This window comes from Diadema antillarum, unplaced genomic scaffold (genome assembly GCF_040938485.1).
Source record: "Diadema antillarum isolate AM-2024a unplaced genomic scaffold, OU_Dant_1.0 seq00002530_RagTag, whole genome shotgun sequence".
NCBI classification, from domain to species: Eukaryota; Metazoa; Echinodermata; class Echinoidea; order Diadematoida; family Diadematidae; genus Diadema; species Diadema antillarum.
Genome location: NW_027273133.1, coordinates 7,934 through 32,058, shown reverse-complemented (window position 1 = coordinate 32,058; position 24,125 = coordinate 7,934). Strand labels below are relative to the sequence as shown.

The following is a 24,125-nucleotide window of genomic DNA, read 5'->3' as shown; positions in this document are numbered from 1 at the left end:
AACAAGTGATTTTTACCAAATTTGCGGTAAAAAAGGTCTTGTCACCCGCAACGATGACATAGAACATGTGAATTCTAAATAGCTATCAGTTTGTAAGCAATGTGCGTCATGAATGTACTGATCATTCTGCATGCTGTGTCTCTCTGGGGAAAAAAAGCTGCTATGAAAATAGTAGATTCACAAAATTTCATGTGTTGCAGTAATAGGTGTCATTCTCCAGGTAATTTCTGGCCAGTATGCAAAGCTATGAGTACAGTGTGTCATGAGAATATAATATTGATATCAAGTACTGTATGTACTGCGCATTGTCAGCTGTCAAATATACCAGGTAAATTTTTTTTACTCCCCCCCCCCCCCCTCACTTTCTTGTTTATTTTAAAAGGGATTTCACGGCATAGGTAATCTTCTCATGAGCGTTAAGAAAACCAAGGATTAATGGTATCTCCTAAATCAATAACTCTGCTCATAGAGTATTAGTCAATCTTTGAATGTGTGTTCTGGTTATTCTAGTAACACATTTGTTTCTATTGATTTGTATGAAAAATTCAATAAACTTCTGTGAAACACTGTATTCAATGCTCTTTCTCCATTTGTGTTGTTGTGCAATGTAATTGTAAGTACAATTTGTACACACAAAATTTTGTTGGGTCCCTGATCAGTGTGTAGGGTTCTTTAAAGGAGACCTCCGCATGATTTTCAGATTTTTACATTTAAACAACTATAAATTAGTAATACTGAGGACAGAGTTTCAGAATTTATGATAATTGGGATGAAGAATAAGAATATTTTCAAAAGTTAGAACAAATTGCAATGAACAAGGATGATGACATGGCAGAGTCACCATAAGAATGCATGAGTTGGGGCTCAAGGAAGCAGAACAAAAGAAGAAGGCATGCATAGATTATACACAGGTGAACTCGCAAGCAAGCGTTATTGTAATGGAATTACACTGCTACATTTCTGAAATATGTGATCCTCTATGTCATCATCCTTGTTCAGTGTAATTTGTTTAAGGTTTTTCAAAGTATTGTTTCTCTGCTGAAGAACCACAATAAATTCTACAAATCTATACACAGAGTTTTCGATTTGTGTATTACATGATGTGAAATTATACAAATCGTCTGGAATGCCCCTTTAATTATAAGCGCTTACAAATAGATACACTCTTGGACAGCACATATTTTCAAGGAATACAAAAATATGTGAATTTGTAAAGGATTATAATACATGCCACTTTCCTTCACAGTCTTCCTGTACGGTAGAAACAAATCATATGTACTGAAAGATAAACATATGTCTAGCTATGTTGCAGAAGACAGCATAACCCTGATAAGAAGCAAATTAATTTTTTTCCCCTTTTTTCCTTGCTTAAAGACCATTTACATAGGCATATCTGCAGGACTCTGAAATGTCTAGAATAGTAGTGTAAAACAAGAAGTATTCATATCAGGAAATTTTCTAAGAATTGGAGCTGACGGCTTTTTTTCACGGCATGAAATTTTCAGCAGTTGCTACTGGCATGCAATGCTTATTAGAAAGTGCATAGGCAAGAACTTTTGCAAGCATTTTAATTTTACAAATCTTGGCTCCTTGCAAAATTGGAGAACATTTCTGGTTTTACAGTAGTATCCTACAGCCAGAGCAAAAAAGAAAGGACAAAAAATCCTGAAAGTGTTCTGCTTCCTTTCTGGCATATCTTCCACTGTATCAGGAAATCGACCAAGTTGATCCAATATCCTGACATAGTTGGCTGTGGGTTTATCATACCACGATTTAAAAATTGCACATATTATGCATGCCAAATCATTTTCAGAAATGATTTTTTTTTCTATAGATTGTTAGGACATTTTTGATGAATGAAAAAACATACTACAGTTGTACTTGGCAGCTCCATCATACTCTCGTGAACGAGATCTGTAAAGTGCATCAAATTATTACATCAACATTTCTAATACCACTAGCTAAAATACCATGGTCTTCAAGTGGTCAATCAGAGATATGAGATAGCATATGTTAAATACGTATCAATGGAAACAACTTTGTGACCAATAAAACTGCCTTACTTTCGTATGCATGTATCAACTACAGACATCAATGTTACACTCCATAGGACTTCAGTGTTTTAATGGAATACACGTGTAGCACCATTTGATATATCTCTCTCCTAAAGCATGATTCGTAAGACAAACAAGGAGGATAGAGAGTTGTTTAGTACTTGTGAATTTATTCTGATCTTTAAAAAAAAAAATACAGGCACAAATACATAACAAAACATGTTTAGAAATGCACCATGCTTGTCATGGGGGTTTACTTAACAATACAGTCGGTTGAAACTGCACTCTTGCAGTATGGGTTATCTGGTTGTACTTTCGCCAGTCTGCATTTTGAAAACCCTATGCATGAGTACATGTAGTACATGTAATTGATTCAGTTTGGATTGAGTATGGTCATGTTATGTTTCCTCCTTACTCCACACACTCTCTGCTATGACCGTAGGTCATCAATTTTCGCCAAATGGGTCCCACAGGTGTTCAGATCATCAAAATGACATTAACATTTTGATGATCAGTTCAAACCGATAGCTTCCCAAGCTTTAGAGATACAAATGTAGGTAAGAACCAGTTTGAGTGACTACAGGAAAATTGTGAATAAAAGTCACTGCTGTGTATTAACCCGTTGAGGACTACTCCCGAGTATATTCGGGCAAGCGTCTATGGGAAATACGTGTTGTAGCAAAATCAAACCGTCCTCAAATGATGTTCTACAATGATGTTCTACAATGATGTTCTCAAAAGTCATAAACTCTTCTAAAACACGATGCTTGGGGATTTAAAAAAAAAAAGAGAATTACCCGTGGTACTCATTGATATCTTCTAATTTTTATTTAAAATTTGGTAGAGATGGGTGTAAGTTCCTAGCTTTTTAAGGTGAGTCTTGTTATGGAAGGCCTGTAAGTCTCGCCCCTCCATAAAAAAACAAAACAAAACAAAACATGAAAAATGTAACATTAATGCCACCAAAGGGATTAATGTTAACGTTGGCAGAAACACACTTACAACTTATTGCATAACTGATATAGAGTAACACTGTGGGTATTTTTGTCCTGAACAACATTACAGTCAATTACAAAATAAAAATTGCACTGCATTGCTCAGCACAAGAGAACACTAATTAAGCAAAAAATAACAATAATGTTCAAAGAATAATTGTGGACATGTTTTCACTGAGTAAATGTCTGTTGAGCAAGATCCCTGTTGTTCAATATGCCTGAAGGGGAAAAATGCCCATTTAGTACATTCAACAGATTTCATTTTGAGTCCCTAAGTTAAGCAATTTAGATCACTGGATTAATTGAGCACATTGATGTGCATGATTTGTCCCAAAAGGAATTCATGAGTTTTAGATGAATTAAACATTTTGTTTTGTCTAGATGTCCCTCCATAAGCCCAAAGTATTATTCTGGGGTTTCCCTTGGATTTAACAACATTGTAGAATAATGCCAAACACGATGGATGTACATAACCATAAACATACATAGTACAGACATAAACGTATAATTCATTGTCTCCATTACACGTCACTGGGCAGTGAATTACACAATTCTGGTACATAGTCTCTGTCACAAAGGCGTAAAAAGCAAATACACAGCTAAAATATTGCACAGGCAAAACAATATAACAGTATTATAGATATAATAATGTTGACTCCATGATGTCTCGAATGTAGACATTTCAGGTAATGTCTATGTCCATGTAAGCCTGTCTGGATGTAATAATGGCTTGAAAGCTTACTACAGGCTGATCATGAAAAACTAATATCATGCCATATATAAAAACTATTACATCATACATCCGTGCCCGTAAACAGAGTGTAACACAAAGCAAAGGTTTAATCAGGGAGGTATAGCACCTCCCTGGTTTAATCCTCCTTCCTTTACCATTTGACAGTCATAGAGGCAAAATATAAACAAAAATACATATTTGGTCTGTGCATTACGTTTATTATTTCATATTAGCTGCAATGCTCATTTTTGCACACATGGTTTTTGATGAAATGTAGAACAAGTATTGCAAAATATAATTAGTTGCAAAATATTGTACATGTATTAAAAAAAAAAAAAAAAAATCTAAGATTTGTCCTACCAAAATGATTCCTATATACCCCCTTCAAACTTCGTTTGGCGGGGGTATAACAATGTACAAGATACTAACCTGCAATACACATCCACTGATGTAAAATGATGGAATGAATATCAGACACTGAAAATGTGAAGAATTTTGCGGTCTTGAAATCTCAATGACATTTAGCCTGGCAGTGGCAGCATCAAAATAAAGATTTATACTGGCTTCTTTCACATTTAGCTCCTAATACTGTATACGCCGAATATTTCGCGAGGTTTTTATTTTTGCGAATTTCGCAAGTCAGTTGCTACTCGCAAAATTGAAGACACGCGAAAATATTGACTCTAATGCCGATATGAATGTGACGTACGCGTATACATATCTCCATTCAGTATAGGACTCCACAATTGTGAATTTAACCACTCGCGAAATTGTCGGGAAGTACCGATTCACGAAAATTTAGACTCGCGAAACATATGGCGTATACAGTAAACTGTCATTGATGCACAGTCAAAGCATGAACTTCTACCAACAAAAGAAACCACTTGTGTCAAACTTGACATATTTTTATTGACAAATGCCCACTGAAAAAAAAAAATATGCAAGAACGCATCGTACCCATTGGTTTTGATATAGAACTTATTCACAAGCAAAACAGATGGCTTGGGGTATTTATTTACAGGCTGTTTGGCAGATATACTATCTTTGAGTGTTAGAAAAATAATTTTGTCATATTCTGAAAACTTTATTTATATGTACATGCATACATATACACATATACACACATACAAACATTCATACATACATACACTCTCATATGCACACTTGAGCATGCCATTAACAGCAAGCATTCATCTAGCCATAGCTTGTCATTGCATACATAATTATATTTAATATATAATATCAATATGTCTACACAGGAATGAACTTGTGCAAGGGTTTTTGCTTTTGTCTTGCTCTAATCGTAATCCAAAAACAGACAAATTTTGCCAAGCTGTCAGTGTTTGTACAACTTTTCAACCTTGGACTCAACAAACCTGACTGAATTTATTCCTAATCAAGTAAAGTACTGCAGCAATCCTTGGATGCATATAAATAACAAGAGATATGTAAAGAAAATACATCTCTACACGATGAAGTGTAAGAATAGAAATATCTATCTATACAATAACAGTCACTCTGAGATAATCACAAGCAGAAAAAAATTCTCTTATTTCAGAGTCGATCAAGCTATTTCATGACATGTTCAACCGACACAGACAGCTCTGATTCTAACAATATTAACTCAACACACGAAATGAGAGCGCATAGATGCAACAGGTAGAAAACACATTCAGTAACATGTATTAATCACGTTCATTCGGACACTCTTTGAGCAACAGTCTTCGTGTGCATTACAGGACAATGATTAGACAATCACTGGCAATGCACTGTACGGTACGGTCCAATGAGGGGGGTCAACTATTTATCGCAGGAATGTTCAGGGGTGAGACTTTTCGCCATGTCTTGTCCTTGGTCAGCCTGCGCACTGAAAGCATGGGACTCAAGTTACAGCTTGTCATGCATGTGGGGGAATATTCACTTCTAGATATCTGCCACCAGTAAAGTGATATGATATTTCTCTGTAATATGTTGATGATATAATGTTTATATTGTCTAAACGTTGGTTCAGAGGCTTCAGTAAATGCTGAAGACCTCTGTCACATCATTTGTAACAAGTTACAACATATTAAAACTGGGATTAATCTCAAAATTCTACGAAAAAAAGTAAAATGACTGTTTTACACAACTGACCTTTAAACATAAAACAACAGACTTGCAAAAAAAACCCCAAAACAAACGAAACTGGTATAATGTTGTTGTCTGTCTTACTTAGCCCATGAACTTCTAAGACATTGTATTGCAATTGGCATAATATCTTGTCACAGTGCCAAATCTTGTCAAACTGCAGTACAGAAATCCATGCTCTGTATTCAACATAGGGTATTCACTAAACTGCTTAGAAAATGAAAAAATATTCCAACAACCACTGGCTTCATTTCCCTGTATTATTTTTGAAGCTCATATTCTATATTTCCATTAAATTCTATGAGTGGATACTATTTTAATCTCAGTGCAGTCCTCATGAATTTATACCTTCCGCTGCCTAATAATGAGTTGAAAATGCAAACCAACTCGATAATATTTCATCACTTCCTTGCATGAAAAACTTGACAACATGGTGCAAGTGAACTGATCTGATGCTATGGTTATACCACTGGATTTAATCTAAAGACTCTTCCCCACAATGCACTGCATAGTTCAGCCCATGTTGCTTGGTACTCGGACTGTGCTGTTGTGATTTCCCCCACACTGCAGGGCAACTGAGTGCACCTTTGTAAAACTAGTCATGTGTGCAACACAAAAACAATCCAACTTCTACAAGCAGAGCAGATGGTGTGCTATTTCAATCAGTGATGAGAAGTTTCTGCTTGATTGAGAGAAGAGTATCTACCGATAGAGATAGTAGTACCACTGCTGTGGTATAAATCTCCCAGTGTTACATGGTAAACACTAGCTTATTTTAATATTTGCAAACAATGACTAGTTTTGTCGTGGCACAAACATTTGTCTCGTGGTTAGTTTGCCTCATGTGAGAGAGATGCTTGTCCTTACACAAATGTATTCATCAAAGAACAATGTTCATTGAGGCTACTGCATGATGACTTCTTCCATAGAAGAACGTGACACTGCAGGGCAGACCAATAGCACAACATTTGGCAGAGAGAATTAGGGGGCGCTCTACGACGTGATGGATCACGAATTGTCTACGTCTTTGTTGTCTTTGACTCATCCTTCGGTGCATCACCAAATGCATCTAGTCTCATCTCCACCCCGTCCTCCCCCTCCCCTCCTCGCTGTGTCTGGGCAACAGCCCGCTGCTCTCGAGGTCTCTCCCGCCCCCCTGTCTGGGAGCGTTCAGGAAAGCCTCAAAGCGCGGGACCCGCTTGTTGGAGTCTCTCTTGCCCCAGGCTATCACCAGGCCGTCCTCGTCACAGGTGAACAGGAAGTGGGAGTCATGGCTGAAGGTCACACTAAAGGGATGATGGGAAGACACAAAGCACATGGCACAAACAAACAATGTAAAACTTTGTGCTTTCAACTGTCATTTCAAGATAATAAGTTTGAAGGCTGACATTGATGAGACCACATACAAATTATACAAAGTTGTGAAGCTAAAAAATACCAGTGAGCATTCTGAATCCCACAAGTGAATGTAATACTATTCAAATTTCATCAGAATAAATTAAGAACTGCATGTGTCGCTTGAATGTCACAATTAAAATGTTCAGACAACTTTGGTGATTTGAGAAAAAAGGTCACACTGTGAAGAAAATATAACTTAATAATTCCAACCACAAGCAATCAGCAGTCTGTGTGCTGTTATCTTGGTAACATGCCATACTTTCACACAATACATGCCTCACGTTATTTCTAGAGCAACAACAGTGATTTATATCACTACAAGTATGTGTTACAGTATCAAACAAGTCTACATCACACCCTACTTGTCTCTGCAGTATAAAGAATGTCATTGATAAATACATCGAGTGACAGAACATGACATATTTACTGGCACCCAGCTTTACATCCTTACCTGGTGATTGGCCGATGCATCTCTGGCGAGATGTTCCTGATGGGACTCAAATCAAGTGTACTCCACATCCTGGAAATAAGCAGAACATTTTCACTTTAACAAAATGCACTCGCACACCTGCTGAACACTCTATCTACATAGATTGTCACTTGCATCAAAGGCAGTTGGTAAATGGTAAATGAGTTTTTGGTCTGAAGATTTTTGTTTCTAGTCAGATTTTGTTTAAATTGTCAATGATTTGGTTGATTCGAATCCATGTGATAACCGGTATGTTTCACTAAACTTCTATCAAGAATTTGCTTTCCCAGAAGCAATCCAATCTAAGAAAATCAGCTAATGAATCTTGACATGTGCATTGAATAAAAGAGAAAGTGGAATTCTATAAGACATATGTGTGTATGTGTGTTGTGACAAAGAGAGAGACAGACAGACAGACAAACAGACAAAGGGAAAAAGTCGGATATAGTTTGTTGGGCAGTTGTAAAAGGAAGAAAGAAAATGAGGTGGAAGAAAGAAAAGGAGAAGGAAGAAAACAGAATGAGACAAAGAAACTGATAGAACAATTTGTAGCATACCTGACAGTGCCATCGTTGCATCCCACAGCGATGGCATTAATGGCCACGCCTTCCGGTGCCGTGGAGAAGGTAACACAGGTCATCCTGCTATGGCAGAAGACGCGGCCAATCAGCTCGGCATTGACACTCCACAGGGTTAGCTCGCTGACACCCGCCGCTGTCAGGGACATAGAGACATCAGCAGAGACTGGTGTCAACCAAGGTATAGGAGAGGGAGGGACACCAGCAGGGTGGGTCCAGTGGGCAGGGTGGGGCAGCAGTTTAGGTAAGTATGGCAGGTGGCGTGGGGTGACACAATAATTAGGTGGGGCCGTTTGGTGTTGTCGGTACAGTGGGTAGAGGAGGGTGAGAATAGTTGGGTGGGTGCAATGTGGAATGGGTGGGGCACCAATTAGATGGGTCCATGAGGTGAGATGAGGCACCAATTGGATCGGTTATTAGGAGGGATGGGGTACCAGTTGGATGGGGATGGGTCATTAGGTGGGGTGGGATACCAGTTGGATAGGTTATCAGGTGGGGTGGAGTACCAGTAGGCAAGTAATCAGGTGGGGTGGGGTACCACATAGATGGACCATTAAGTGGGGTTGGGCACCAATTGGAAGGGTTATTAGGTGGGGTACCGGTCAGATGGGTCCATTGGATGGGGTGGGGCAATGGTTAGGATACATCAGGCGGGGTGAAAGGGGCACCGGAGAGGTGGGTACATTTGATGGGATGTTCATGTGAGAGTTCAGAAGATACGTCCATAAGAGTTACATGCGGTGCATTGTACGCAGATGTTGGTCACGGTTATTAAAAAGTACAATTAAGATGAATGTGCAACATAAAGCCATGAAGATGAGACCAAAGTGTATGCCACCATTTACGCACGACACATGTGCACCAATTGTGAGTGTTCACAAACCATGTATCAAGAACACCCCATCACCAAGCAGAACATGTGATTCACAAGAATACATATATAAGTGCATTAGTTATGTTGCGTGGACAAAGGGAAGGAAATATGGGGGAGAAACAAAATAAAAACTCTGTATGAGCAAAAGAAATATATCAATCAATCAACATTTAATGAATTCCATTTATGAACTCAAAACATAGAAATCATATTCTTTGTGAATCATGCTTGAAATAGCCAGCCTCAAAACCAGACAACTGCACAAGGGCAACATTCATTCCTGTTACTAGTTCTCTGTGAGCAAAGAAACACAGAACTTTGGCATGAGCACTAAACAGAGGGAGTTAGTGAAATACATGTACTTGTGTAGGTGGACAAACAGTTTCTGTATCAGCAGAACAAAAATATTGAAAGTTTCCTGTGTTAAAACAGTGGGTGCTTTATAAATTGTGTAGCAGTGTAATACACAGTGTCTACTAAAGCACACAAAAACAGGAAAGATGTTCATGGAATTTTCATGAGCATTTTAAAGCAAAACACTTAATTGAGAGGTGTAACAGAGTGACCAACATTCTTTATGTAATCATGGACAGGTGTGAAACTTATGGATAAATCATCAGTTAAAAAGAAAAACAAACAAACAAACAAACAAGGGAGTGCTAATGAATTAGTGGGATAGTGTCACAAACAGTATCTAGGAAACAATATGTAGAATCATGTGCAAAGAACAAACATGTGAATGAAATAGTACGGTGTGATGAAAAGTCATGATCTGGTTTGGGGATAAATGGATACGGAAGACTTGGAATATTTTGTTAAATTATGTGAAAAGAAAACACGGAGGTCATGACATGCTGGCACAGAGTGAGGAACGATCTCTATTTGTGCACAAAAGGCACATATACCTTTCAGTAAAATTCTCATTAGCATAACACACATGGTGCTATTCAAACAGTGTAACAGTCTAACAGACAGTCTCTACCTAGGCACACACTGACATGAAACATCTCTTTAAAAGCATTGTAAAATGTGCTGGTAAAATGTTAAGATAAGTAAATAAAGAACACCTGACTTAGTAATGCTGGTGCCATGTGACAAATATAGTTACAGTCCTGAAAGGTGCATCTTGTGGTGAAATCTACAGGATAATCTATTCATGATTATTTCCACTGTCACTACAGTATTTCATGGCAGAATTATGTGACTGGTGCATGCCCAGAGTGAGGGCATAACTTTATATACTTACCAACATACAATGCCTTAAATAGCTCCCTCAAGGCAATCAATTATATTTTTTTTTTACTTATTGATATGCTTGGTCTCTCAAAAAATACTTATGTCGTCAAAATGTCTTCCAAAATAGGCAAAAGATACTATGAAACTGGGGGATGTGGCACTAAAGACTATTAATCTGTATCTAAAGTATCCTCCAATCTCGGTGCAGACAGGGTATGAAATTGTACGAGTGAGGCGTACTCGGTAGAAACACAAAAGAAAGTACAAGCAGTGCCATCAGAGATGAGTGTTGTGTGATGCCTTTTGAGACCACGATGGACACTGCAATCACCACAATGATTGTCCAGCATCTCGATAATCCCCAATCTTGACAAAGACTTGTAAGGGATAGTGGCCCCACCTTGCTCTCACAATAAATGTGTCCTCATTTACTGAAAAATCAGAATATTTGACTATCAAAAGAAGAATGAGGAAAGGAGACTCTTACGGCGATTCAGTCTAAAGATCAATCTTGAGAAATTAAAATTGCATTCGGGGAAAAATGAAGGATGTTGTTTAATCTTTTTTATCATCTTGATTCTGACACTGAAATAACACTCACCTATGTCTGATATAGTAGCTATGTCTCCTGACACATCACTGATGGCCACGGCGTTGACGCTACCCCCTCGATGGGTTTCATCTCTCAGGGACCTCACGTACCTCAATCTGTGTCATGAAGAGAATCATCCCCAGCATGCATTTCAGATCATCCAACATATCACACAATTGAGACGCTCTGTTTATCAGAAACATCCGAACAAGAAAACTACATGTAGTCGCTAACAAAGCAGGTGTTAACCTGTTCTATCTTTCACTCTTTTTATTCCCGCTCGTCTATGAAAAGATATTACAAAAATTATGTTTGTTTTCATCACACTACAACCCCTTCATCTAAGGGTCATCAGTGGTTGGTTATTACCACTAATCTAAAATTGGATGCCAAGAAGACACATTTTTTATTTCTTTTAGATGTCATGTTTTAAAAGGAAATTTAGAGAGAATTTGTGTGTTTGTCCACGAAAGACTGAAGAGGTCGTCCTATCATCATCTAATCTACCATGATTTTAATTCACTCACAACATTTTGTAAAAACATCTAAAACTTTATCAATCCATAGCTTTTAAATCTTATGTTTGACATAAAACCTCTGTGGCTTCCTCAGTCCGACATCCTCTGTGAGTGATGAATTGCACTTTAAAAGCCTATCAGGACTAGTTTTAGGTTCAGGAGAAGGGTCTAGGGTAATTGTCCAGGGGGTAATTGTCCTAGAACCCTCTAAAAGAATGAAAGGAAAAAAAAATCATGAGTGGATAGAACAAAAGTACATGGACGAAGAAAGAGAAAGTTATTTTAGTTAACCTGTTCAAGTCCCAGATGATACAGGTACCGTCCTCGCTGGCGCTGACTAGAATGCTGTACGGCCGACACACACAGAGACATGTCACTGGTCCTGTGTGACCTACCAGGCGCACCATCGGTTTCGTCACTTCGATGTTGCTTTGCTGTGTAGTGAACAAACAAACAAACAAAATGATTCACTAAAGTCCTGCTCTTTGGTCAATGAAAGAAGAATAATCAAAAGGCAACTTGTTTCACCTAACGTCAATAAAATAAGTGCACTGAAATGTTTCAAACAACATGATTGTAGTGTTATTCCACTCCTGTAGCACTGCAAATGATCAAAGCAAGGCTACCTAGCAAAATGTTATACAGGATAAAGACAAGATATGGTACAAGCATACTGTTGATGGCCAGTCAACAGCTAACAAAAAAATGTATCACTTTATTCAAAATAAAAAATGAAATCAAGTTGAACTCATACATTTATCAAAACTTTTCACCTACAGGCTTTGGTTCGACCGCACCCAACTGGAACAATATAATACTAACAGTTTTTGATATGTCACTTCATGTTAACGAAAAGCAAGGTTTTAAACCTTGCAACTTTGCAGAAAGGGGAGCAACATCGTTAACATTGCAAGCATATTTTAGGCCCCTTCATAATCAGTTAAGCAACCATCAATTGCTATTTGATGTACATGATTCATCACAAAGAAATAGTGGTTCAAAAGAAATCATGAGGTAGTATATATATGTTCTCTTTATTTAATTGACAGAGTGTGTTTAGTGTCTCACCTTGTTTGGGTTGTACTTGATTGGGTAAGCAATGATGATCCCAGACGCCATGCCAGTGAACATCAAACGACAGTCGGACACAGAACTACACGTTGTGATCTAGAACATACCATCATAAACAGATTCAAACAAGTTTTGTAAGTACATTTGATTGTTAGAGTTCACCTCTTATTGAAAATATCTCAGCCAGCCAGCATCATCACATTACTATCTTCATCTGTTTCCATAACAACATGATGCCAGTACTCATGAGTTACTGTCACTTTCAAGACAACAGACACCTGCTCTGGAATGTTGTTGTCATTACTGGTAATACTAGTTTTATACTATTTCTATTTCCAAAAATCCTGTCATCAAAACTGCAGATAGTTTTAAAAATTGGTTTCTAGCATACTGCTAACCCCTAAAGGTCACGTTGTCGACCATGCTAAAAGTGCAGCTCCGATTGCGTGAACTCCCGATTATTCAAAATGGCTGTCAGTGAAAGACGATGTACCATTCGCACACGCTGCGTATAATCTCCTTTTTCGGAAAGTTGTGAATTGTGTATGTCAATATCGATAACATAGACATGAAGTCTAATTAATGAAGATTGTCTTTAATGAGTTTGAGGTGACAAAAATGAAGTAAAGTATCGAAACTCAACGCGATCGACATGTTTGCTTTGTGTTCGCTTTGTTGTTGTGCACCAACCTGGTACAGCCCTGTCGCGTTTTTACAGCGACTGGGCTGTGTATAGTTACTCTGGTGCGACATGAATGTGACGTCCACACATACATTTCTCCATTCAGAATTGTACTTCACAACTGCAAACTTAACCACTCGCAAAATTGTTGAGAAGTCCCGATTTGCAAAAAATTAGACTTGCTTAAAATATGGCGTATAGGGTATACTGAATCCTTCTAAGGCACATTTTCAGTGACAAAGGTACACACAACAAATCATGAATATAGTACAACAGTTTGATAGGAAGGTGTGATTATCATGCTCAAAATATCTAAGGTGCTTACTAAATAATTTAACCTCGATTAATATCCTGGGAAATGTGTAACAGAAATGAATTTGTACAGACCACTGCACAATATGTACTTTTCACAACCAACACAAGAATTCACATAGATCTAACAGCGCGATGAAACTCAGGAATGATTCCACACTGATGACATCTTTCCTTGACAAAACAAACAAACTTTGCTGACCTTGTCATTAGTGTCCGACTGCAGAAAGTTGACAGGAGGCGTCTTGGCCTTGTGCTTGAGTCTCAAGATGCCGTCCAGGTGACCCCAGGTCAAAAAGCCTGACCACTTGATGTCCACTGCATACATACTGCTCACACCTGTTGGTGGACAAATTCATTGACAAAACATTTAAAAGTGTGCATCAATACGGCATGCTCATGGGAACATTTACACTTTCACACACAATAGGCGCGGTCAGACTGGCAAAAGATCGAGAAGTTTAAGATCGCGAAGTTTGGGCCATTGGTACGCGCGCAAGAAAGAGTGCACCGTCCGATGGCTACTGATTGTGACGTAACAATGCACATCTGTACATGACAATGGCTTTGCGCTTCGGAGGCACCCCCCGCAACACATATCGGGAAGTTTCGCGGGAAGTTTGCGGTCACACTGGCAAAATTTCGAGATCTTAAAGATCTTGATCTTTAACTTCTCGATCTTTTGCCAGTCTGACCGCACCTAATATGACTGATTGGTAAACAATTCCTGACTGAAATCATTTAAGATCTATTTACATTCATCGGTGGTTGACATGTTATCTGAAAAATATATTTGCAATTTAGCATGCAGTTCTCTTATTCACCTCAACACGACATATCTACATGTTCATCTTGACATGTTAGTGTTATGAATTCATATAAATATGACGAGTCGGAGATACCTCCCAATATCACAAAGTTTGAAGCGACAAGGTTTGATGTAGGTTTAGGAATGAATTATTCAAACATGGTTTTTTGTGCACCAAGCAGATAAGTGAAGAGCGCCATCTAGTGATGAGATCTGCTCACCTCTTTCCTTGCTGTACATGACAAGTAGACACTGGTTCTTGGCCACCCCACAGACATTGCCTGTGGGTAGAGGGATGAGCTGAGTGGGCGGGGTCATGAAGGCCTGCTGCCACTTGACCATAGGTTCACTGGCCCCTGGGGAACCCAGGTAGTCCCCCCATCTCATCCCCTTCACGTGGGACAAGGGGTCCTGGTGGTGAGAGAAAGAGGGAATGGCATACAGGAAGTTATACTGACTACCTAGTAAAACCTGTATCTCTCATCTTTGCCCCTTGGAAATGTTTAGAGTGAAGTATGTGATGCAACAACACTTGTATCACCTGTTTTATATTGTACAGTTAGCACTGAATACACACCTTATGATGAGAGATGTTTCACCGCAGACACTTTGGAAAATGTGATCTGTGAAAATTTCCTCAGATTGTATGGTAAACAGGGAGTTTTACAATACACCAAATGTTATTCATCCATAAAAGGGGCTGTTGTGATTGACAGTCGATAGATGAGTGCAAAGCAAAAAAAAAAAAAATGAATAAATATAAACTTTTTTGTTATCATACTCTGCTCACAAAATTCTGCTCATATACAACTGAAGCATACATGTATCACAGGAGATTTTGTTACAAACAGCAAAATTGTCCAACAGATAGTGCATTTCTACCACCTTTAGGTGCTTAACTAGTTTTAAAAAAAAAATACATGTATATATATATATATATATATATATATATATATATATATATATATTTTGAAACAAGGAACGGAAGTTTTCGCTATATATATATATATATATATATATATACTGTAATCATTATAACTACAACATCAGAGCAGCAGCAACATACATGGCGAGATGATCATCCTGTAAACCAGACCGTTCTACTAACCCTGAAGGCACTCCTGTCAGCCTGTGAGCGAAGGAAGGTAGATTTCCCCGTCAGCTGGGCCAGGAATGCCACGCTGCCCAGGCCGGCCGAGTCCACTATCATGGGGTCGGACTCGGACCGCTGGGGGTGGGGGCTGGTGAAGAGCTGCTTGGGGGTCTGACCGTACGTCTTGATCATGGTCTCAACAGCTCGCTGCTTGGTCGGGTCCTTGATGGTCCGAGTGTCCAGTCCAAAGTATGTCTGGAGGAAGAGAAGAGATGTAGAAGAGATCTATAAGCATAAAATGACAAATGCATGGCTAAATGGAACATCCTGCACTCTGAACTGTGGAAGTCTGCTACAATTTCACTTTATTATATCAGTCAGGCACTACAAAAATTATCAATTTATCAAGCAATTTCAGCTACAGGATTGTACCACAGCACATAGAGAGAATATCCAATTAATACATTCACGGTTTGCAGCTTCTTAGAGAAAACATAGCACATGACCTGAACAAATTATAAAAACCCACTTAATTCTCACATTTCTCACTTGACTTTAATATCCTATATGGGTTTTCTCATTGATTGGTCTAATATATTCCGAATTAAAAAGATGCTATGCAGCAACTCTAACTTGGGAATATGAAGCAAAATGATAATAATGGGGGGGGGGGGGGGTGGGGAGACCAAAGAATAATGGAGAAGAAAAGGGGATTAAATCTGAAAAGGTTAAAGTAATATACACACAAGTCATCATCCGTTTTCTAATACTTGCTGTCAATGACTTCATGCACGAAGCAAGAATTTGAGTAAAACACTGCTGGTCTAAACCGATCCAGCTCTTTCTGAATTCTAAGCATCCTTCATCCTCAACTCGTCATGGGTAATGGAACAAGGACCACTCACTGCAGGGTGAAAGACATTGATGGCCTCCTCAGCAGCCTGCCCCTGCTGCTTAAACCCAAACACCAGGTCCACCCAGCTGTGAAGGTGCTGGGAGACGAAGGCTGACTCCAGGGCCTGTCTCTGGATGAGGATGAAGAGGCGGGCATCGCCCCGGGCCCAAGGCGGGAGGGTGACGTCATTGACCTTCTCCCCTGACTGACGCACCCCAAAGTCGTAGCCTGGTGGAAATAGATATAAGATACTTAGAAATTGTGTGATACCACTTTGGGATTCGATAACAAAGCTGTATATGACTCTACATGCAGATATCACAAAATGCCCTTTAAAAAGAGTATTGCCTCGTATATCAGATCAAATTTCACGATGCAAAGAGTGACTCTGAACCCAACATAAGTCATCAAGACTGTGCACGAGAGGACAACCTAGATTTCAGGCGCAGAAGTGCCAGGCACAATGTAAAGAACTTTCCATGCATCTCATTAAATACCTAATTCATATCAGTCATGCACCCCTGTTCCAACAGACAGTAAGGTATGTCTCATTACCTTCAATCATTGATTCACTTCAAATGACATCATCACTCACATTAAAACATGAGAAAGATTCCAAAATCCGCGAGACTATTTACAAATAATAAATATTTTACGTGTCTATACATTGTATGAAAATGATTCATCTGAATGCAAGGCTGTTATTTCAAATTCTATCCAAGGTGTAATCTGTATCAAAATGGTTTGGTGCCTAATCAGATGGAATTATTTGTTGACTTCCACTGCTACTGCAACACCAAAGAGAGATTAAAGATGCAAACATACAAAGACAAAGAAAATGGCACATACAAATCAAATCAAATCAGACAAAGAAAATGACACATATAAATGAAATTTCCACAAGGAAGGAACATCTACACATCATTTTTGTTTGCTTTTTATTTATTTTTTCTTGAAGTTGTTATTCTTTTCCTATGACTAATTGAGATTGGTTACCTTCACCATTCCTGAGGAATTCTGGCAGGAAGAAGAACTCTGGGATTAACTCCTTGACATCAGTAGCTGACTGGAAGGAAGACAGGAACCAAGACGTCTCCACCGAGTGGAACGTCCTGTCGGGCAGATCAAAATGATTATCTGCAAGAGAAAGACAAGGAAAATGAAAATTAGCATGCTTAAAAAAATTCACAGTTGCTGCTTTCATATTTGAAAATGTTGAACACATTTTCTGCTACACCCTTCTACTATGACATCACAAAAACCTGTGAATAAATCTATTAACATTTGGCACAAACAGTTACCAGAAACAATCTGTGTAAATATTTTCTAATAGAGTGCTATTCTCTGCATGTATGATCTTATTGCCTTCTCCTATACTGAAGTAAATCCAGAAAAATCAGGCATGGACTCTCTAAGTATTCTACTCACCCTCAATATTCTGTGATCATGAATGTGATCGCTAATTCATTCACAATCTATTTATGAGTAGAACGTATTTCCAGAGGAAAACATGAAATTTATGAGGCAGCTTTCATCTAAAACCTACCCACATGATACTTCCAAGGTATAAATTCATACATAGTTCCAGTTACATGAAGTACTTTGAACGGCCTTCTGTTAAATCTTAGTTATCCGTGGCAGACCCTGTTCACCAAGAAGGCCAGCCTACCTTGGTAGTCCAGGAACATGCGGGTGAAGGGAGGCAGTCTGACCAGGTACTGCAGGACAGTGCCGCTGTTTGAGTAGTGTGAGCCATAGTGGTAGGGGCCGATGACCAGAGTGCTGGACTCTTCTCCAGCCTGCCGGTTCTTTTCATGCTCCTCCTTCAAAGCCTAGAGGAGTGGGAATCAAGGAATATCAGAGAACATCTCAACACACCATGCACTGGGAGTGACGATAAACTTATGGTACCCTCGGGTCTTGACATAAAAAGTTGGTTTCACAATTATTTGTGCTTGATAACATTTATTCATTTTCTCAAATACATTTTCGCTGAATGGATGCCATATCAATACCAGAACAGATCACTTCTATCTCAGAGGGTGCCTGACTAATTTTTGCACTCTCCTCAACCTTCAATTCACTATTTCAAAAAGAAAAGACTAAGTTCCTAAACACAAACATGTTTCCATAAATTGTAAAACACAATGAAAATAGCATTCTATTTTCAAGTTGTTTCAGATCTTGCAAATAGGTGCTTGCAAACAAAAATATGGTTGTAATCTGAAAACATGTTGTGCCACAAATTTGAATCACTGCAGAGACCCATCACAACTGACTGACTCATAAACTAGGCTTTGAAATCACACGAAGTAATAGGGACAGTTTTTCTAGTGCATCAAATTCCCCATGAAAGTGCCTACCAAGAAATTTTCCCTGTAGCGATCCTCCTTCTTCTTGTTCTGCACTGCCACAGGCTTGTTGAGGTCTCGATACGATGATGGCGACGTCAGATCAAGCTTCTCATCTTTGTAGTTGCTCAGGATGAAGGGGAAGACGGGGTACTGCATGAGGTCATTGAAGGAGCGACCCGCCAGCTTGTTGAGCTGGGTCAAGTAGTCAAAGTTGGTCATCTGGCCCAGCCGCCACGCCTGGGTGACTGCCAAGACGCTGTCCACCTCGATGAGATTTGGCAGGTCGCGGGAGTGGATCAGGCCGTAGACTTGGTCACGCTCCTGAACATAGGGCAAACATGACGTTACAGATCACTCATATTAATAATAGCTAAGAGTAATTACTTTGTACTTTTTCAATTTTACATGTAGATCATAATATTGCAACTTTTCATCACTCATTATAAAGGATGAAAGTTTAAAAGTTTTTGATGTTTGTTACTTTTACTTAGTCTTAACTTATTAAGGGGGAAGATCACCCTGAAAAATAGTTTGTGTGAAATGATCACTGCTCCAAAAATTGTTAACTTTCTTAGTTTTCATCAGAATTTGCTCAGACTTTCACTGTCCTGTTTCTCTATAATTGTTTCTGCTTCTATTCACACAGGCTACAAATTTCCAGGGTGGATTTCCCCTTTAAATCAACCATACATCAGCATATCCCCCTCTATATCAACCATACATCAGTATACCATGGCTAATTTGGGCAACAAGAGAAATTATTTTGGGAAGTAGTATAAAGACAACGAAACTGATGTGAGTAAAAATTTATTGTCACTATACATTTCTGGGGGGGGGGGGGGTCATAAAATGACGGCAGTATTTTTACTTACACCCATTACCACAGCCCTTGCACATGTCCAACCCCATAAACATACACACACACACACATACTTAATCTGCAAAAATCTTCAGAATCGTCACACTTGAAAGAGGCAGATACAAAACAAGTAGAAGGAGGAGGAGAGGGAGGGGGAGGGGGAGGGGTAGGGGGAGGAGGAGGAGGAGGAGGAGGAGGAGAAGAAGGAGGAGATAACCCATTACAAGACGGTGGAAGGACAAAACCATCACTCTACCTCTGAAGAGTTGAAGCTAAGAAGCAAAGTTTTGCCATTGGTGAGGAATATCTCCAAGGCATCATCTCTCAGCTGGTTCCATCTCCGATGAAGCTCCTTCACCTCGTCATAAATCCAGCCGATTGTGACAACATCAGTCTCACTTGGCATCTCCTACAAGATCAAAATCATTGAATACATGAGATCAGCATGAAGGAACATGGAAGCTAGCAGTGAAGAGAGCTGAACAAACGTAACAAAGAGTCACTGTCATATGAAAGAAAAAAAGATCAGTCAAGAGTGATACTTTACATACAAGTTATGATTTTTTCCCTCTTTTTCTTTGCTTTAACTTTTTTGAAATACTCTAGAATAGAATTATTGTGGAGTTTTGTCTACGAGATAAAAAGGATGTCATTTTAAAGTTTTGACTAGATGGATAAGATCTTGATAATGAAAATCATCACATTAACAAATACCTGTGTCCTTACTACACTGCATTCAACCCAGGTATTGTTTGTCTTCTTAAAGATGTCCCTTAAGTGCTGTAGTTAAAAGCTGGCACAAGGTTACATTTGTGCAAGTTGCCTAATGAGGCTACAAACATATTGCGTCAACATATGCTGCAAAAGGTAATATCTGCACTAAATTTAACTGAAGTAATACTGAAGTGAAAAAGAAATAAGACCGATCTCAACGTACCTTGGCATTACGTGAACTAGCAGAGCTTCTCACTGGCTTCTCACCCACAAAAAACATGCTGTACTTTCCCAGCAACAGCTCTCCAATAGTCTCCTTGGCTGGTGTGACATACTTGCAGTTTGTTGAATGTCTGTGTGATGGCAAGGAAGATAATTTGCATAAATTAAACTTCCTACCATTAACCTTTGACACGTCAACTTGAGGTGAAGCACTCACTTTCTGCAAACACAAGACTTGTTGGCATACTATACTCCTTTTTCAACCCCTGCGCCACTTCATACTTTCTAACTTCTTTTAAAAAAATGATACAGTGCACCCCCGTTATAACGAACATGGTTAAAACGAATTGCAGTTACAACAAAACAAAAATTTAGGCTGCTACATTATCCACTCTAAGTGTTTCATTGTTTATTTGTTTGGTTATAATGAAATTTCGATAAAATGAAAGAAAATTGCCGGTTCCAAGGACTTCGTTATAACGTGAGTCCACTGTATCACAGAATAGGAATGATTAGACTCATAAATGGTTTCGTCTCTTGTATCACATGGATCCTCTTAATTCTATTAATCTACTTTATCTATCATCAAAAAGGCATGAACATCTGAATAAATCAAATAAGTTATGCCCTTCTGCTGCTCAAATAGCAGTAGGTCACAGAGAATAGAAACAGGTGTCTCACTTGATCTCCTCATTCTTCTGGAGTCTCTTCTTGAGCTCAGAGGAGCTCTGTGACTGAGAGTTGTTGCCGAGGAGGTACCCCAGGGGTCTGGTGCAGGGCTTGGCGTGGCGAGACTTCTCCTTCGGGAGGAAGAACTTCTCCGGGATGAGGAGATGGCATCGCTTGAGTCTCTTTCTGACCCTCCCTGGTCCCTCCGTGGAGTCTAGCTTCCAGCTGGTGGGGTAGGTCTCAGGGTCCAGCCAAACAGCCCTGGGTGTGGAAGGATCACAAAAAATTTGTGTTCGTTTGCTTTGGTTTCTTTTGTTTTCGCTGCTTTCAATTTTGGTGAAAAATAACATCCGACTGTTACTAGGATGTTGTATTGATATCTGATGCAGAGTTTATGCCATTGAATCAACACCACAGTAGTGTAGCAACGTTTTGAGTGACAGAATGAAAGGCAAGAGCACAGGAGTTGAAAGTTAAATTTTGGGAGAGTAACATTCTTTTAGGCTGGTTTCTCTCAAGCTATAGCAAGACTGGAAACCATTATGAACTCTTACTGTGCTTTCTTGGCTGATTGGCACAGATGTCTGTAATCTAATGGTAAATGAATAGAGATTACCTAAGCCCCCTAGCCCCTATCATGATTGTCATCATGGCCTTCCTGTTTTATTGAGGCATACTATTACACCTGTGTGGACTTGCTAACTTTACAACTAGGTGAAGCTTGGACAGACTACTGAATGCTGATGAAATAGCTTGGCAAATTCATACTAAGTGCCTTGGCCCTGTTGCATAAAAGATGAGATCAAACATAAGTCAGAAAAATCAAACAGAAGTCTCTGAATAATCAATTCCGATTGGCTAATACCTGACTTATATCTTATTTTCTGACTCATGCTTTATTTGCATCTTTATAAACAGCAGGGCTCTGGGCACACAAAAGGTTAAGCAGATGTAGAAGCCGTTCATATTACTATCTACATGTATATGACTGCCTCTTGAGGTAAACTCCTTTGACACAGTCTGTTTGTGGATCTGATTGGTTGATTGGTCGGGTCAAGTAGTCACATGACCTTACCTCTCATGGGTCAGCTGCTCTATCAGGTCCTGCCAGGCCGTGCGGACATCCAGCGCTGAAGACATGCAGTGCTTGATGTGCTTCAGGAATTCCCTCCTCACATTATTTTGGTAGCTGGCCACCATCTGTGAGAGAGCACATTGAACTTATGCTGAAATTACTCACCAAAAAACTAACTCTACAAGGTCTGAAATGTTATGTTACAATGCCACTATTAAAGCTCTTAAGTATATTCCTGATGCAAAAATGGATTGGCTCTCTTTGTTAGTCCAAATCTACGTAGCCAACTCTCAGGAAAACTTATTTGAATTCTGTGGTCAGCAAACTTGGGTTAGATGCAGATATAGCCACATATTATTGTAAAGAGCCCATTCAAAGGTTTATTCGGTATTCCTGTGAACATATTACAGACTTTGTAAGATAAATCCCGCAGATTCGAACAATGTTGAAAGAAAATTAATTACCTTGAAAAATCATGTTCTTTTTTTTCGCTGGACTGTATAAACAATATCACTGATGTGAATTGCGCAGAGTCATAAAGAAGATTTCTTTCAAGCAAAGGTGAAATCAACTAATATATTTCCAGTTCATATCACAAGCAGTGCTGTAAAAACATTTCTCATATCCAAAGCTAAGTAAATGATTTTTAAAGTGCATAACTCTCTCGAAATCTGACCAATTTTATTAACATTCTACAGATTTTTCCATTTTCTTTGTCACAGTCCAGTAATACAAAGGTTCTACTTTCTACAATGCAGATTTTGTACATCAGCCAAATGAACAATATTCAACATTAAAGCTGATGTTGAGAATATTGGGAAATGAATTAAACAGAACATCTTTATGACTTCACGTAAAGTTTGATCAACTTAATTATCTCGCAAATTACGAGATACGCATAATTCACAGCGCCATCTACGGAGACTGAAATTTGTGATGTCGCAATGAACGACTCGCCCTGTTTGCAACGAGAAAATCCAGGATTATCTTGAGAATCCTGAATCCTGGTAACTCCAAACCGATAAATATAGGCACGGAGGTCAGTAATTTACTCCTTTCTAAAGCATTTGTTGAAATTATGTTTCTAAAGATGTATAAATTTGGCTATCATTTGTGCAATGTTACCGTAGTCAGTGACAGAATGTGTACCGCAGTATGCGTGTGTGCTTCGCTTGACCGAAGTACGCTTATGTACATTGTACATTACAGAAATTTAGGTTGAGTGTAAGAACACGATTATGCAACAGCACTTGCAGTTTTGGTTGGTAAAACCTAGATAGTTGAAAGTTTCTTCTTCAATTGGAGAACACGTTTGTGTATGTGTGAAAGTTGAATGTCAAATGAATCAGGCTCAAGGTCAAGCCAAAGTCACATACAGATATTTGTTTAGATTGTACATGTCAAGGCTGCCAAGTAAAACAGCACTGAAATTATTCTAACTAAACTTGAGAAGAATTATGAAGGCCGTAATGAAGTTCTGGTCTTCAAAGGCAATTTATGGTGCTGTTATAGGTTTATTTTATTTTTATAACATTTTCAGCTGCCAATGCTGAAACATTTGGTGCTACCCTTACTTGGCAACTCTGATTCCTAAATCATGAATATTCATCTATGTAAAAAGAGACAAGTAATATTGACTTATTGGTATCTCGAGTGAAAGATGCATGATTTAGTATAAAGGATTACCATATGAATATTAATAAGAAACTTGTTCAAACAAAGGACGTAAAGGATTGCGACAGTTTAAAGGGCTCATTCAAGTCATACTGATATGAGTTAAATCGGGACAAGAAATTC

General features: G+C 38.8%; 1 protein-coding gene across 1 annotated transcript; it reads right to left on the bottom strand.

Annotated features, from left to right (window-relative positions):
- Nucleotides 1-6,984: 6,984 nt before the first annotated feature.
- On the bottom strand, nucleotides 6,985-21,603 carry LOC139714923 (lysosomal-trafficking regulator-like). Its single transcript, XM_071626570.1, has 16 exons — nucleotides 21,266-21,603; nucleotides 20,586-20,715; nucleotides 19,905-20,057; nucleotides 18,799-19,110; nucleotides 18,105-18,267; nucleotides 17,432-17,572; nucleotides 16,446-16,663; nucleotides 15,556-15,795; nucleotides 14,669-14,858; nucleotides 13,842-13,978; nucleotides 12,643-12,741; nucleotides 11,866-12,008; nucleotides 11,066-11,172; nucleotides 8,334-8,490; nucleotides 7,759-7,827; nucleotides 6,985-7,195 (listed from the first exon to the last, which is right to left on the bottom strand). The coding sequence occupies exons 1-16, from the start codon at nucleotides 21,601-21,603 to the stop codon at nucleotides 6,985-6,987; spliced, it is 2,808 nt and encodes a 935-aa protein (XP_071482671.1).
- Between the last annotated feature and the right edge of the window lie 2,522 nt (nucleotides 21,604-24,125).